Here is a 16506-nt window from a genome sequence, read left to right on the forward strand (position 1 = left end):
TCAGTTTACGGCATAAAGTAGTTAGTGGCATAAAGGCAGTTCCTTTTCGTGCTGTCAAAAGCAGCTTTAAATCGACAAAGAAGTGGTGTGTGTCGATCCTCTTTTCACGGGTATTTTCTAAGATGTGGTGCATGGTAAATATCTGGTCAGTTGTTGATTCCAAGATTGTGGTCCTATCAACGATGTTTTTAGAGTTCTAAACAAGGCGACGAAGCCAATTGTAGATAGTTTACTGAAGTCCGTCCAAAGCCACAAAATCATGTTCTGCATCCATCTTTTGCTTAAGCCTAAAGATATTACTCGGAGGACCTAATTTTAATCGAAAAGTCCGAGGTTAAGTTTAGTTAGGTTATACTGACCGGCCATAGACCTACTGGTCTTTGGTAATGCCAGATGGAGATTCAGTTTAATTTCAGCTGAAGAATTCGCCACATCAGGTTTTGGACATCAACGCTTTTTGCGAACTTTAAGAGCGACTTGATATCCAATCTAGTCTCTTAAACAGCGAATATTCTACATAATGCTCGACAGAAGCATAGGAGGTGATCCAGCATCTCTCTTATGTCTACTTCCCTGCACTTTCTGCATGTATGGACGTCACTCAGGCTCTTCTATTATGTTGTGACCTGTCATTATGCTATCATCCGTCCTGCAGTCCCTTCGAGACCGAAGAATGCGTGCTATTCCTAAGGGGCCTTGCAAATGAGCATAATGATTCTGCATGTCCTTAAGGAATTCTATCTCGTTCTGATCCGTCTGTCAGCGCTCTCGGAAGTTTCACTGTATATCGTTTATAGTTCCCGTATTTTCTGTACTGCTTCGGTAGCCGATGGATAGCACTTTTTTTAATATCATCAACTGTTTCATATACATATATCTATACTGATCTTCTGTATCTTGTGTCCTGCGTTTTTAACTATCTAACCGCAAAAGCTTCTGCCTGGAAGAGGCAGTCTGAGCTCGAGCTCCGAACAATAAAATCCGACCATATAAAGCTCAAGGTAGTAAGCCGACTTTGATTAAAGAAAGCCGATAAAAATTGGTATGATTGGTGTATGTCTACCTATATTCATTCCTCATTCAATAGTCTGTGAAGAAACTTCTTCCGAGGTATAACACTGTTTTTAAATGTTAACATTTCAACAATATAATTTTCAAATGATTTATTGAGCTTCCTAAAAATAATATGGTGAAAAATGTAGAAAATAGATAGGAACAAGAGATTAAGTAACCCATGAAAACATCTTTTCAATCGAGGGCTGCTAGTTAATTAAAAGTTCTGATTGATCTGTAGACAAGTAGAAAGTTGACGAAAGTTTCATTTGTGAAAGATCTCAGTCAAGTTACGCTGCGTGAAGAAAGTAGATGAAAGCTTCATTTGTGAAAGCGCTCAGTCTAACTTAACTGAGTGTCAAGCTGTTGTAGAAGCTTTTATCCCAAGTGGACAGGTAGAAAGTGGACGAAAGCTTCATTTGTAAAAGCTCTAAGTCTAACTTGACTGAGTGTCTTGACTGAGAGCTTTCACAAACAAAGCTTTTGTCGTGTCTACTAACTGTCTACTTGTGATCAAAGCTTTCACGATTACTATTTCTTTTGTCCCAGAGGATACACAATTTTACAAAAGCATTATTAACTGCAAAAATCACTGTACATAAAAAGTGTTTTATTATTTTGAGTACGAGAATTCAGTACCGATTAATATGACTGCACAACAACAAGTATTAACTCAATGCCAATCAACTGAGCAGAGCGTCAAGCCACCGGCCAGTGTGTCAGTTTAAGCCTGTATGAACAGTCCAGTCAATAATACCATTAAATATTAAGTAAGCAAGGGAAAATTATATTTGCAAACCACTTAAGTGCGAGCGTAAAAAGTCATTCGAAGGATTACACTGTTAAGCCGCGCAACGGGAGCCCCTCCCACAAACCCACCAGCTCTCAAGCGGTGCAAGTAAACGAAAGTGTGGCAATGCGAAGGCCAAATGGAGTGGCGGCCAGCGTCAAGAGTTGAAAAATAAAAAATTATGATTGCTATTAAACAGTAAAACAGAGACGTCAATCTGTATGGCAAGCAGACATAACGGACAGCCGTTGGATAGGCAAGGAGGTCAACAGCGCCTGATGCGTGCTGTCAATATGATACAAGGGACCGATTGGTGGTCAACCATTGGGTATTGCACGTTGTTGGTCTATCCACTTCCGCAAATATGTATAAATAAATAAATATATATATATAATATACATATATATATATATTCATAACAATTGAAGAAATAACAAAAATATTTTTAATATTTTTTATTAATTTTTTCAAAAAATTTGTTTACTTGCAGGTGCCGGGCCCCAATAGCGTCACTCGACTGCATGGAGGAGTTCAGTGGTACGGGAGGTCATCTTGATTTCGGTATCAAATTTCTCACTACCAATTTCTGCCGCTTGTACTCGTGTTCTAATGATTAGTGTTCTCATTTCTTTCTCATGTTTTCGTGTGTACTCGTGTTTGTTCCAAGTATTTCAAGAGCTCAAAAATAATATTTCATTATTTATGTTACTGTTTTGTAGACAACAAAAACGTTATTTGAACAAATTTTGCCTTTAATTTTTTGTGTGTTTTTGAAAATTTTTTACGTTTGTGTCTACATAATAACAGTTACTTTAGTAAATTCATTCATTAATCACATTAATCCATTCGTGTATCTATTAATCAGTATTGTTGTTGTTCAAATAGATAGTACATAGCGCCAAAGTAGGTAAAGTTGTCCGGTAATAATGTAATTAATATGAAATATATGACTTGTAAATTGAGGTTATAATTTTTATTTCACCATCATCCGGCTCAACACGCACATGGCAATGTCACTATGGCCACTCAAATTAAATTTACTATCGCGACTGAGCGCCATTTTTTGTAATCAACTAATTATAATTTGCTTACACACAAACTATGGTCAACAAAAGTCCACCACCAAGTCCAATATTTCGTGCACACGATTCTTCTACACCATATATTTCTTATTTTTGTATTTTTTGTGATGAACTCAAAATTAATATTTGCACGCCACTGTACACGCTGCTCGTAGCAATTGGTCGCTAACTCATACGTTTGCACGTCAATATCGCTTAGTTGCATCAAATTAGCTGTTCATGGCTTTAGCTGAGCCAATTTACCGACTAATGTTCTCTTCTCTTTGTGTCTGCTCTGCACGCGTTGTGAAGGCCGTTCGATAAGTTTGGGTTCGAATCCGGCACTACCGTTACGCCATGGCTCCACACCGACGCCCGGTTTGCGCTACAAGAATCTTGGCAAGAGCGGCTTGCGCGTCTCCAATGTCGGCTTGGGCACGTGGCCCGTTTTTTCGCCCGGCGTTAGTGACGAACAAGCCGAAGCCATATTGCGTTTGGCCATCGAGAGTGGCATTAATTTGTTCGATATCTCTGAGGCGCATTCGGAGACGGAAATCGGAAAGATTTTGCAGCGCACCGGCTGGAAGCGTACAGCATATGTGATTACAACAAAGGTCTACTGGAGCACCAAGTAAGTAATAAACAAGTTATTCAATACATAAGTAACATAAGGGGTACACATGTACATATGAGTTCTTCGATGAGAAAGTTTTTTTTTTATAGTTCTTATTTCAGTTTAATGTTTTCCGGCAAAATGCGGCCTACTCATAGTAACTACTCGTGTTTTGTTTTTTTCTTTGAGGCTGTTTTTATATGGCGTGTTCCAAACCCAGCGCACATTCCCTGGGGTGTGGATGTATCGCCTTCAAACGTATGTTTTTTGGCTACCCAGAGGATACTTATTCTAAGGCCGGAAATCGTGAGCTGCTTGAGCCATATGTAAAAGAATCGTTTCTGCCCATTCCCAAGTGAATGGCGATCAGAAAACTTTCCTAACTCACGTGAACTTTAACACATGACTCCATCCCGGTGCTTTGCGCATTGGCAACGGCGAATATCGCATTCGCTAGTTCGGATGGAGCTGTACGAGTTATACGACGACATTGGCATAGTTCAGTGAATTAAAAGACAGCGGCTACGCTGCCTAGGTCATATAGTCCGAATGGATGAAAACGCTCCAGCTCTGAAAGTATAAAGTATCCGAAGCAGTACCCGACGGGGGAAACAGAGGAAGTCCTTCAATCCGTTTGAGAGATCAGATGGAGAAGGGCCTGGCAGCTCTTGGTATTTCGAATTGGCGCCAAATTACGAAAAGAAGAAAGGAGTAACGCTTTGTAACTAGTTTTTAAACTCGGCTCCTAAGTGTGTCTCAACTACAGGCAGAGAGATTGATTGAAAGTTGAGGAATACACTGCGAGCCATGGTCTACTGTGCTCTCTCCTGTTATCACAACAGTTAGTTAAATCCAATCAAACCAAAGATGATTAGTAAGTAAAGCCCCTGAGATAATGGTTGTAATCAATTCTGTAACCAGATTTATTTGCTCGGTAGCCTAACTCCTTCTACTTGCGATTGAGGGGTAATCAAGCAATATGTGCTCTGACACAACGCACAAGCTATCCTAATTTGTTTTTGGTGTAAGCGATTAGCTTTTTAAACCATTGTATTGAACTCTTCCAGAAACAGCCTCTTCTATTGAAGTGCAGACACTTGTCGACAGTGGCATTTTCTACAGGCACTTTTCTCTTTCCGCAGTTCCTGATGTAAAGTGTGGGGGCTCACAGAAAAGAAGGGTTCCGGTCTCATTGGACTAGTTGCCGTGGCTTCTTTCACCAGGATATCAGCTAACTCCTATCCATTGATGCCTCTTTGCCCAGCGATTAATGCTCGTAAGATGTTTTTAGGATTACACTGGATGAAATTGCCTGAGGTGCTTCTTGACTATATCTGAGAATGACTATTTGTTCCCCGTGTTAGCTTTTCTCTATAATTATATCTACACATCTGCTAATGACACAGACTCCAGCTTGAAAAATGCTCGCAAACCTGCCCATGAGTACTGGCAGTTTGGTACGCTGGTATAGCTCCAATTCCATTTACCGTATACCATTTCATTGTGATCCTACCAAGGTACTCCTGGAGGGGGGAGTCCTTCCATTCACTTTTACTCTCCAGTGAGACTTTGAATGCTCTCCAAAGAAAACTTTCTTAGTAATTTTTCATTACACTCGTTTTGGTGGTTTTCCAAGAGCAGAGGTGTCCTTCTAATATCCACAGCTTGAATCAACTTTTAAAGGAACTTATAAGAATTAATTCACCAGCTGCTCAAGACCGCACCAACTTTTTTGCTTGGACATTTCTGGTTAAAATGTGGATAACCAGATCCAGACTCAAACCAAATTTCCTTGTATTATTTGTATGCGTCGTAGTAGAAATAGTGGTTCTTTTTGGGTAGAAACTACAATCGGATTTTAAACTGGCAGACCATTGTAAGACATTCACGTCTGAGAAAGAATATATTAAGTATGGAAAGACCTGCTCCTCTTTAAAGAAATCTCTGTTAAAGCATTAAGCTTTATTCCTATTGTAAAGTAGCTTTTATTAGGACCTTTCTGTCGATCTATTGCCTTCAGCGTACTGAAGAGCTGTATATGGTAGATTTAAGTAAAAAAATTTAACTCTCTAATGTAGGAATAATTATGAAGATTTCTTATTTTGAATGGAGTCTCAATATTATGTTAGTTGTATGTTGTGGAAGACGATGGAGTAGAAATGTTACACCATCAGAATTTGCGGTACTGATATTTCCGAAAAAAGCCAATGATTAGACCAATTACATATAACAAGGCCTTATGCACCGAGTAATATGTTAATCCAAAGTCAATAGCTTGAAGTTAATAAGGGTTAAATATTTGTTCAAAACGAATGTAATAAAAAAGAAGGGCGAAAAGACTTTTTCGACTACCCAATATATAACCCTATATCTATCTGGATTAGTTTTAGGTGATACAGATACTGTAGCAAGAGGGTTGCAAGAGTATAAAAAGGGACACAAGTCCGTTTGCAAAAAAATATGAGTATATGCTTTAATATATATAAAAATGTATGTATGTACATAAGCATGTGAACGACATACATATATACAACAAGAACTAATTGAATTAAACTAACGGTAATCCATGTTACAGTCTCTCTGTAATTGAGAAAATTATTTTGAATCATACGCTGATCTCCATATGTTAACTGCTAATACAATTGACTGGAGGTATGTATGTATGTATATGGAAGGATGACGTAGGAGTAAGGAAAGCCAAGAAAAAATGTTAACATCGGTTGCATCGGAGCTATAATATCGTTGAAATTCTAGATTTTACACAAAAACTTGATTTTGATTAGTCAATTTGTATGGCAGCTACATATGTACATCAGGGTGATTCAAAAAAAAAAAAAAAAATTTCGTTTGGTACTCTGAAAAATAGGTTTGTAGAAGTCACCTCTAAGAAAGCCTCTCCAAAAACCTATGAGTTTCATCATTCATAATGATTTTTTCATTGAGTTATAAAATTCATAAATAAAAAATTTTCCCAAAAATAATCAAACTATGCTACTAATATCTTTCAAACGGTTGGGTTTACGAAAAAATTATGGAGACCTTCTTTGTAGAACATTCAATTTCCTACAAAATCTAAGGAACAAGATATTTTTTCAAGTAGTTGGAAGCGAGATATAAATTTTTCTAATGTACATATGTACATACATACATATATGCTCAAATGGTTCGATTTGAAACATTTCTCTGTGATTCATCATCCGTTGCTCATTATTGTACAGATTGCGTGGTCAAATAAATTAATTTCCCATACAAGAACCGGCTGCCGATCGGTCAGTTCGTATGGCAGCTATATGTTATAGTAACTCCATCTGAAAAATTTCTACAGAAGTTCAACCGTTGGTTTCGCTATTAATCCATGCCGAATTTCGTTAAGATACCTCGTCAAAGAAAGTTTCCCATATAAGGACTTAATACAGATCTTTCAGCATGTACATATGCCATTTATATGTATTTTCAGGAAATTTCTATCCACTTCAGCTTCAGACTTCCTGACTATTGCAACCATTTAAAGGACGAAATCGACAAAAAACGGCCTGTGATTCCGTCAAGTGAGCAGCTTTTTAGAGAGATAAATACGTTTGTTGAATTTCTGGAGGATATCTCAAAAACTCAGTTACTAGTTTGCGTATATACAGACAGACGGACGGACGGACATGGCTATGTCGACTCAGCGCGCCAAGCTCATCATTTAAATATATATTTTATAGCGTTTCTGGCGCTTCCTTCTGTATTTAACAAACGGCTAACTTGATACATTTCCATATACAAATAGTATAACTATTTAAAAAAAATATATATGTATGTATTTATCTATTAGTTGAGCGACATATGTACAAATTTTGGTATTACGTTTAATTTTTAACTTTTAAGTTTGAATAGCTTTAGAAGCGTGTTTTTTAGTTTAATTTTAAATTAAAGTATGCTTATTTTACTTTCAAGTGGATATACGCCTTTAAAACATAAATGAATATAACTTTTCCTAAATTTATAAAATCAGTTAAAAATTTATTTTATGACCCTTTCCAAATCATATGTCAAAAAAATTTTTTATAATTATTTCAAGTAAAATTTTCAATTTTATTTTAATTTTCTCATCAAATTTTAGAAATATGCAAATAATGAAGTCTTACAGCAGACAAATTATTGCTCTCCTTGACTGATGTTATTTGTTTGTTTGTTATACGAACAACGTTGTTGGTTATTTAGAAAACGACGATCGACGACCACCGAAAAAACGAACGCAGCGACTTCACATTTTATAAAATATATTTAAATGGCAATTATTTCACTAATTCACTAAAGCACTATTTATGAATGATATACAATATTCGATTTCTCACTTGCTACATATTAACACCATTAACAAACACAAACATATCATAGAAAACAGAATTACAAACTATACACACTATTCTATTTCACTTTACGCACATTTTTTGCTTTTACTAGAACACTTACAACTTTTCACACTTAAGTTAACTTGTCACTATATTTATTTAACTTTTAATTTAATTTGCACAACACTGACTTAGATTTTAAATTGAACAAAATAATTAAAAAGCACTTTTGCTATAAATTTCTTAAGAGTTTATTACTATTTTTCCCGCAACACGAACCGACGCGCAATTTGACCGCTGACCGATCGCGATTGAAGAATTCCAATTGTGCAGAGTTCCCCACTACAGCGCTGATGATGTTGTGATTGTCGTATGTGGTGAAGGTGTGCATTGTTTGTGTTCATTCTCCTTTCCCTGCGATGTGCTACGCAGCACAGAGAAGGGGTTATGCACTCGCTACATGCCTACTACATTACAGTAGTTGTTGCTTCTCCTTGAAATGTTGTTTGTGAATTAGCAACAATTTGGCGATTGAGGTGTCAAATAAAAGATCTCGCATGCGATTTTACTATATAATCTGAAAATATTTTAAAATACTTAATGAATATAAAATATAATATTTAGTTACATATGTATATAATATGTTGGTGCTTTGAAAAATGATTACATTAAACAATAATTATTAAATGAACATTTTGTTCTAAAAGTATAATATAACAAGCGGCATTTGCAATTCAATTATATATCTAACACATTGAACGATATTTTCGATCAAAAGATAATGGGGTCCAAATATTCGCACCTAGGGTCTTAAACAGTTTCTGTTGGATTTGAACAGTTTTTGGTTGTACGGTAACACACCCTAAAGGAATTACTAGTGCAAAGTTTTATTCCGTTATACTAATTACTTCTTGATTTGTACCTAGAAAGTGAAAGAATCTAGTGGAATTTAAAATTGTGTTATATGAGAAGTAGTCCGATTTCGCCCAGTTTCATACTGTAATATAGGAAAATGGAAGGATGCTGCGTGCTAAATTTAGTCGAAATCGGTCGGACGGTTGCCGAGATATGGAATTTCACTAAAAAGAGTGTGATGCCACGTCCATTGTCCAATTTTCCGGAAGGTAAAATTTAAAAAAAGGTATAATTGAATGTGCCTGGCGTAATTAGTTACTGATTTATTGCGTTTTTAATAGTTTTAAACAGTACCGTTATATGGTGAGTGAGCGGGGTTATATTCCAATTCAAATCGGAGCAAATTTTTTTTTTGTAGTTTCAGCAGTTTAGGGGATATGTAATTAAACTTATTAGAGGCTGGGGTCACGCCCACTTTTTCAACACAGGTGCGCCCTCCTACTGCGATCCCCTGTGCCGAATAACAGTTTTATGTCTTAAGTTAGTCCTTACTTTTGGCTTTTTATAAACGCTTTGTGGGCGTGGCAGTGGTCCGATTACAGTTTTTTCATTAAGAAACCTGAATACTTAAATATTTAAATTTTTACTCAAGTTACTGCTTGCACGGACGGACGGACAGACAGACAGTCACTCGGATTCCAACTTTTCTCGTCCTGATCATTTATATATATGCTATATAAGCCTATATCTATCTCGCTTAGTTTTAGGTGATACGTACAACCGTTAGGTGAACAAAACTATTATACACTGTAGCAACGACCAACCACTTAAAATACTTAAAATTTAGCATCCATAAAGACCAATTTAAAGATCGGCATTACTTGAGGTAGAGTCCCTATTCAAAACCATTATAGTTGAAGTATATGGTCCATTATACTATCACTGTTAGTGAGGAAAAATCGCTTTATATTCTTACAATCTTGTATACATTTCATAACATCTTTTATTCTCCGTCTGCAGATCCGAAGAACGTGGCCTTTCACGCAAGCACATCATCGAGTGTGTCAAAGCCAGTTTACAACGTTTGCAATTGCAATATATAGACATTGTGATTATACACAAGGCGGACGCTATGTGCCCCATGGAAGGTGAGTAATGTTAACAGTTTTCAGTTTCAATTCAATGGCTTCCTAATTCCTGTCCATTCTTTCGCACAGAAGTTGTACGTGCCATGAACTATGTCATTCAGCAGGGCTGGGCTATGTACTGGGGCACCGCACGTTGGTCACATGTCGAGATTATGGAAGCCTACACTAACTGCCGACAGTTCAATTGCATTACACCAATAGTCGAACAATCAGAGTACCATATGTTTTGTCGCGAGAAGTGCGAGCTCTATTTGCCAGAAATGTACAATAAGATTGGTGTGGGCCTAATGGCTTGGGGACCGCTTTCAATGGCATTGGCCGATACGCAAAATGGCGAAAAACTATTTCTGCCAAAGGGTTCATTCAAGACGAAAAGTCAAAGTTATTCATGGACAGAGGATGAAATTAACCGAAATGTAAGTTTGTGGTGAAATTAAGAAAATAATTCCTTCCGCGTTCACTGTATTTTTGTTTTATGGACTATCTTTGTCTTTCAGGCGGCCTTATCGCCACAAGGCAGCTGGGGTAAAGATCGTGTGGACGAGGGGCGTCGGCATTGTGATCGCTTGCGCGATTTGGCAGCACTGGCTGAGAAATTGGGTTGCAGTCCAACGCAACTCTCAATTGCTTGGTCACTCAAGCACGAGCCGGTGCAATGTCTGCTTCTAGGTGCAACTTCGGCGGAACAATTGCATCAGAGTTTGCAATCCTTGCAGGTTAGCCGGCTTTATTAAGCTTTAATTGTTTGTTTTCTAGAATGGCGAAAATTTTTTGTGCTTGCAGTTACTGCCACGCCTCTCAACCAGCGTCTTGATGGAGTTGGAGCGCATATTAGAGAATAAACCGGTGCGGCCGCCAATGATATCGACACTCGCACTTCGGTGACAATCAGCCTGCCCTCAGGGGCCGCCTAGCCTCAGTGGCGGCGGCCCTTGTGGGGCAGAGTCACCGAAAAATGAGGAAGAGGCGTTCTGCGAGGAGGCCGATGCGAAGGATGCGTCAAAGCAGGGTTTCTGTGTTATTCAGTGACAAAAGGGGTCCTTAGATAACGATAATAAATTTTTGAAAGCGATTAGTAGTAAAACTAGTTTAAGTAGTACAACAATGACAACAACAATAAGTAAACATGACTTACAACTACAACAGCAACAACAACAACAACAGCAACAATTGTTACTACTACATCAGCCGGAGCATGCGCAGCAACCGCTACATGTGCATTACACAGACCAACAACAACAACAAGCAATTTTACAAAAACAGCACCATTCTTCACACTTATTAAAATCTACAACCAATAAAAGTTTGTTAATTAATAATACCGTTAGTAGTTTAGTCGACAACACCACAAATATTTACGATTTAGACGCTGCGACCGCAACGCTGACAGCAGCAACTGCAACTGCTGCAACACCGTCGGCTAGCATCACAACAACAACAACCACAACAACTACAACACGCTTAGATAGTTCAACCGCGATTATACAAATAGATTCATTAAACAACAACAACACAACTAGTTTAAGTGCCACAACCAACGCCATCACAACCGCCACCACACCGACCAACAATAACGGCTGCGTGTTGATACCAACCAGCGATGCCAGCGCCGAGACGGAACCGAAAGCTCAAAAGCGTCGCTCATTGCTCAACTTCAAATCGTTCGATTTTCACATCAAATCTCTATATTCGGGCTTGCGTAACGGCAACAAACATTCGCACTCCCAATCGTCTTCGCTGGGCGGTTGCGGTGGTGGCAGCAAAAGCGGCGGCGGCGACGGCGGTAGCGCTGGCGAGGGAGATGGTAGAACCGATAATGCGAATGGTAGCGGTTTACTGGACGCCGCCACGCCGTTGGGTAGCCGTGGCGGCACAGCCATCAACAATCGTATGCCGCCCTATCTGAAGATCGAATCGGTCGATGCTGAGGAAGCGGAGAATCTACTGCTCGATTATCCGCAATCACCGTACTCGTCGCGTCGCAATAGCTCACACGAAGACGACAATCATTCCAGTTCGCAGCTGTTGCACATCAATCGTTACGACATGTGTTCGCGTTCGCAGGCCAGTTCGCCCTCGCCGTACTACCTGTCGCCGTATGCCATCGATTCGGGCAATATACGACGCTCCTCTACGTCGGACATTATGTCGTGCAAGCGCAGCGGTACATCCAGCGCGAGTGATAGCCGTCGGCCGAGCACGAGCGATCTGTTGCGGAAGGCGCGTGAACGGCGCGGTAGCGAGGCGCGAATGGGCCGCAGCGTTTCGCATAGTGGACTGCCGCGTGGTGGATCCCGTATGGGTGCGGGTGGCGGCGGCGGCGGCGGCGGTGGACGGCGTACGAGTATGGCATTTTAAATAATATTATGCAACAATAAAGTGTGTTAAAATAAAAGGTAAAAGGTAGTCGAGTATTTCTATGCGTTCGCAAGCGCAGTGGACTTTGTCGAGTCATGTGTATTCTTGATGCTCTTGTACATCGTTATGCAATTAAGTGCTTATGAATTTTTAAAATTTAATTAGAAAAAATTTAAAATTATCGTAACATATAACTAGTCAAGTATTTATAATTATAAAATAGCTTAAACATTTATTAAATAATAATTAAAGCTTAAATTATAACAATAAATTATTCAGAAATAAACATTAATGCGAAAATTTAATACAATAAAAATAACTAAAATTTAATAATAATATCAATACATAAACACACACATTTCAAACACACTCGCTGACAAATAAAATTACATAACAACACTTTTTCTCACCAAAAAAAATTTCACAATAGTAAAGTAGTCAAATCTCTACAATAAAAAGCACCGTCACTTATTAATTTACTTATTATCGGAGACACATTACCTACTGCAATCCTTTAACCGATTTTATGTATAAGTTATTCTAAAATAGTCAACTTATCAATAGTTATTTTGCTTTTCAGAGAAGTGGAAAATATGGTTCCAAAGGTTTGCTTCGTACCTAGAAACTCTTCTCAGTGAGAAACATGTGAGCTCAGTAAATACATCATGTTACTTTTTTCTCTATATTTTCCGGTGATCAGTGATCAATTTGACCCTAAATTCCTTACGTTTATATGGAAGTTGTCTTAGTCAATAACTTTATGTTTCATAACCTCTGATCTATATAGCCTGCGGCGTTACAGGATAGCACAGGTTTACTGATTTCAAGCACAATCGGTACCATGATAAAAACTTGATAGTTACATTTTCAAGATATGCCAAGGGTCATCAAAGAACCAACTTTTAGACCCCTACTACGGATTTCAAGCCGACTGCATTCAACTCAATCAATCAAATGTCGGTTGAAGTGCTGTCAAACCTCAACTTTTTTTTGGTATACGGTTTACAACTCTGTAACAAAAACATTAATTAATATTTTTTTAGAAGAATATACAATTTTTGCAGCTTTTGCTTCTCTTCAATCACCAATCATCAAATTTAAAAGCTTATTGCTGTTTAATTATCGCTTAAGTCTTAATTTTTCACGTTGGCAACATCAATCAAACTTTGACCGAAAACAGTTGGAAATCGTAGTACCAAAAAATAGTTGGACTGATATGTACTGGAATTGCCTCAATTCAATTCAATCGAGTGAAGTGGAAAACCGTAATAGTAATATCTCTATCCCTTTCATTACCTTACTTTTGAAACTTTCTTGAAAGAGGCATAAACTATGGACCAGTTTTACCTAATGCCTTTACATTTTTGTTACGCAAGTCCCAATTTGATGTGCAACCAAAGACGAGTTTATTGGTAATAATATGCTTTCAAAATATGTGACCTGGTCTCCGAAAAGGGGGCTTAGGTGTCAAAAAAAAGGAGAACAATTAATGAGATAACGAGAAACTGACGATTATTTTTAACAACTTTTCCCAGAAAACTAGTTTTCGCACGTTAGCCCCCTTTTCGTAGACCAGGTCACATATGATGTTTTTTTACAATGGGCACTCTGTCTTGATGCCCAGACTATTGGGTTTGCTCAGCTGTCTCATAAATAGATAAAGCATGTCTATTGTGTTTACCTACGTAGTAGGCCAATTTTAAATGTTCATTACCTATATATACATATGTAGTAAAACACATTTTAAACTTTGCAAAAAAACTGTCTATAAATATATTCATGACGTCGCATTACCTCTTGGAAACTAATTAACCAAATCATGGGCATCGGGCAACCAGACAATTTGTATACCATAAGGAGGGTTAAGGTTGCCACGAAGCTTGTAATACGAACGAAATGTCAGGGAGCCTATAAAATAAATGCATAAATGATCAGCAAGGCGAGTTCAGTCGATCTTTCTCTCTTCTATAGTATACAGCTGCATTACGAACTGAACGATCTGAACAAAGGGCTTGTATGGAAAACTTTTGATTTGAAGAGAAATCTTAAAGAAATTTGGTATGAGCTATTACCCAAAGCATTACTTAAGGGGGGGTAAGGTTTGTTTCGTCGAAAAAAGACCTTTTTTCGTGAATTTTTTTAGAAAAAAATATTGCCGTAGGTTTATTTTACTTATTATTATATGAAAGTACAACATTTGAAGGATTATTAAAAAAAAGTTTTATCGAAAAATAGCGAGGAATAACGGATTTATCGTCGATCTCTGCAGGCACATCGAAAAAAAGTTGTTGTGCGGTGACCAGACTACAGCATCACTGGATCACCTGAAATCAAAGAATCAAAATGTTTTCTTTAGTTTATTAGTTTATCTTTCAATTGACGTCGAGTTTTTTTTAATTTTTCAATTTTTCAATTTTTGGTACTATTTTCAAGCCAAAATGACGATTTTAGACGAAAAAATCGACCTATTTGCTATTGTAAAATTCTTAGAAATTATAATTTTTGGAAAAACTCGACGTCATTCGAGAGCTATGTATATGTAGAATATTTGTACAAAATTTCAAAACGATCGATGCGGTAGTTTTTTCTGTAGGCTGGTCACCGACTTTAAAAATGACAGATTTGGAAAAATCGATTCAAAGTTTTGTACACTCAGCGCAGTTAGTTAGAGGTACCGTTATTCAACCTGCTATAACTTCGTTAGTTTTTCTCCGAATGACCTAAAACTTTAACACAATATTCTTGAGATGTTGATGGTTCAGAAAAAAATTTAAAAAAATGGAAAAAAAAGTTTAGTATTTGTGAGGGGTTTTATGGCTTCGGTGCAATCGAAGTTAACGTTTTTTATTGTTTTGTTTGTAGATCTGTGTACTTTTTCAATTTATGGATCCAAAATCTTTTACATATATTATGGTATCTTTTAACTGTGCTCTAAGACATAGTATTAGTATTAGCTGATCTCCGGGAGCTACTCTCAAAAAAGACGTTTTGGGGTGACCACTATAACTCTGAACTTAATCCTCTGAAATAAAGAAACCAATGAGATTAAGGATGGAATTAAAGAAAATAAAATCTTTTTTCCTACGTTACGAGAAAATAGTGGCAGAAACTAAGCAAAACATTACACAAAGGAAGCAAATATACATAGTGTGTCTGTGATTATTCTGTGGTTAGGTAGTGACAATATTGAGAACTTTTTGATGAATATCATTATATGTATATAAATTGTTTGAATAAACAAATGGCGGTTTGTAAAAAAAAATTGAGTTTTGACCAACATTTCAGGCTTAAATTGTTAAAAAAAGTACTTAACGCTGAGAAATATTAATTACTAAAAATATATCTGAAAGCTCGTGTTAAAATTTGAGACTAATCGGTTTAGGCGTTTTGGAATAATCTTGGTCACCGACTTTTGAAATAGGTATCATTTTGAGAAAAACGCGTTTAAAGTTTGGCTTTTTTGGGTTTCCAAACACTCTGAAACGCCTTTTCAAAATTGCGCGTAACTTCGGAAATATTCACTGGAACGATATGAAATTTTCTGTGTGTATTCTGAAATATATGTACATTAAGAAAATAAAATAAAAATAGTCGATTTTTTTTTAATTCTAACTGTATATAACTCCTTAACCTTTTCTTTCGAAATAAGCATATTTACATGCCATATTGCTTCAAAAACTCCTTGAATATAATTAAAGTGTTAAGATTTTGTTCAATAAAGTAAACAATTACCGGAATAAGCTTTATTTCTCAAGAACCTAAAGACGCTAAATGTAAAAGCTGAGCGAGTTTGTCATAAGATTACTTGATGTTTTTATGTTTTTAACTTTAAATCACCCACTTTTAAGTTCACGCAACAAAACACGACTTTTTTCCTATTCCTATAAACATACATTTACAACTGCTTCGAAGACAATATAATAACAAATACCGGTAAATAGCAGCTGCAACCGTTTGGTAAATATTGCGCATGAAATGGAACTAAAACATGAATACTTACAGTTATATATTTATTAAAAAATATTGAACAAACACTAAAATTAAATTTCGCCATAAAATACAACAACTGAAAACACTCGCAAACGAAATCAAGCCAAATATTTAATGCTAACTATTATAAAAAAAATTAATTTAAACATAACGTAAAACCTACAAACTAAATGCGGTTAGACGCCAAACCCAACACATTTCGCTGTTTCTTTGAACATTCAGACATTTTTGTTAACCTTCAAACAGAGTATGTAAAGGAACAATTCCAATATTTTTGTTTCTAACCTCACCTTAAGAATCT

At 37.0% G+C, this 16506-nt stretch overlaps 2 protein-coding genes across 3 annotated transcripts in view; both read left to right on the top strand.

Moving 5' to 3' along the window:
* LOC120775174 (voltage-gated potassium channel subunit beta-2) overlaps positions 1-10886 on the top strand; it is a 166130-nt gene extending 155244 nt beyond the window's left edge. Inside the window, exons 5-10 of one of the 2 annotated variants that reach the window (XM_040105226.1) lie at positions 2334-2404; positions 3217-3535; positions 9730-9857; positions 9927-10273; positions 10355-10573; positions 10641-10886. In XM_040105226.1, the coding sequence (XP_039961160.1) occupies positions 2334-2404; positions 3217-3535; positions 9730-9857; positions 9927-10273; positions 10355-10573; positions 10641-10742 (1186 nt within the window). In that variant the 3' untranslated portion in view covers positions 10743-10886. The remainder of the gene's footprint in view (positions 1-2333; positions 2405-3216; positions 3536-9729; positions 9858-9926; positions 10274-10354; positions 10574-10640) is intronic. The other variant, XM_040105227.1, reaches the window with a different exon arrangement.
* Positions 10887-10936: 50 nt separating this feature from the next.
* On the top strand, positions 10937-12481 carry LOC120775176 (uncharacterized serine-rich protein C215.13-like). Its single transcript, XM_040105230.1, has one exon. The coding sequence runs from the start codon at positions 10962-10964 to the stop codon at positions 12213-12215; it is 1254 nt and encodes a 417-aa protein (XP_039961164.1). The 5' UTR covers positions 10937-10961; the 3' UTR covers positions 12216-12481.
* Positions 12482-16506: the final 4025 nt, after the last annotated feature.

The sequence above is a fragment of the Bactrocera tryoni genome, chromosome 4 (genome assembly GCF_016617805.1).
Source record: "Bactrocera tryoni isolate S06 chromosome 4, CSIRO_BtryS06_freeze2, whole genome shotgun sequence".
Lineage (NCBI taxonomy): Eukaryota > Metazoa > Arthropoda > Insecta > Diptera > Tephritidae > Bactrocera > Bactrocera tryoni.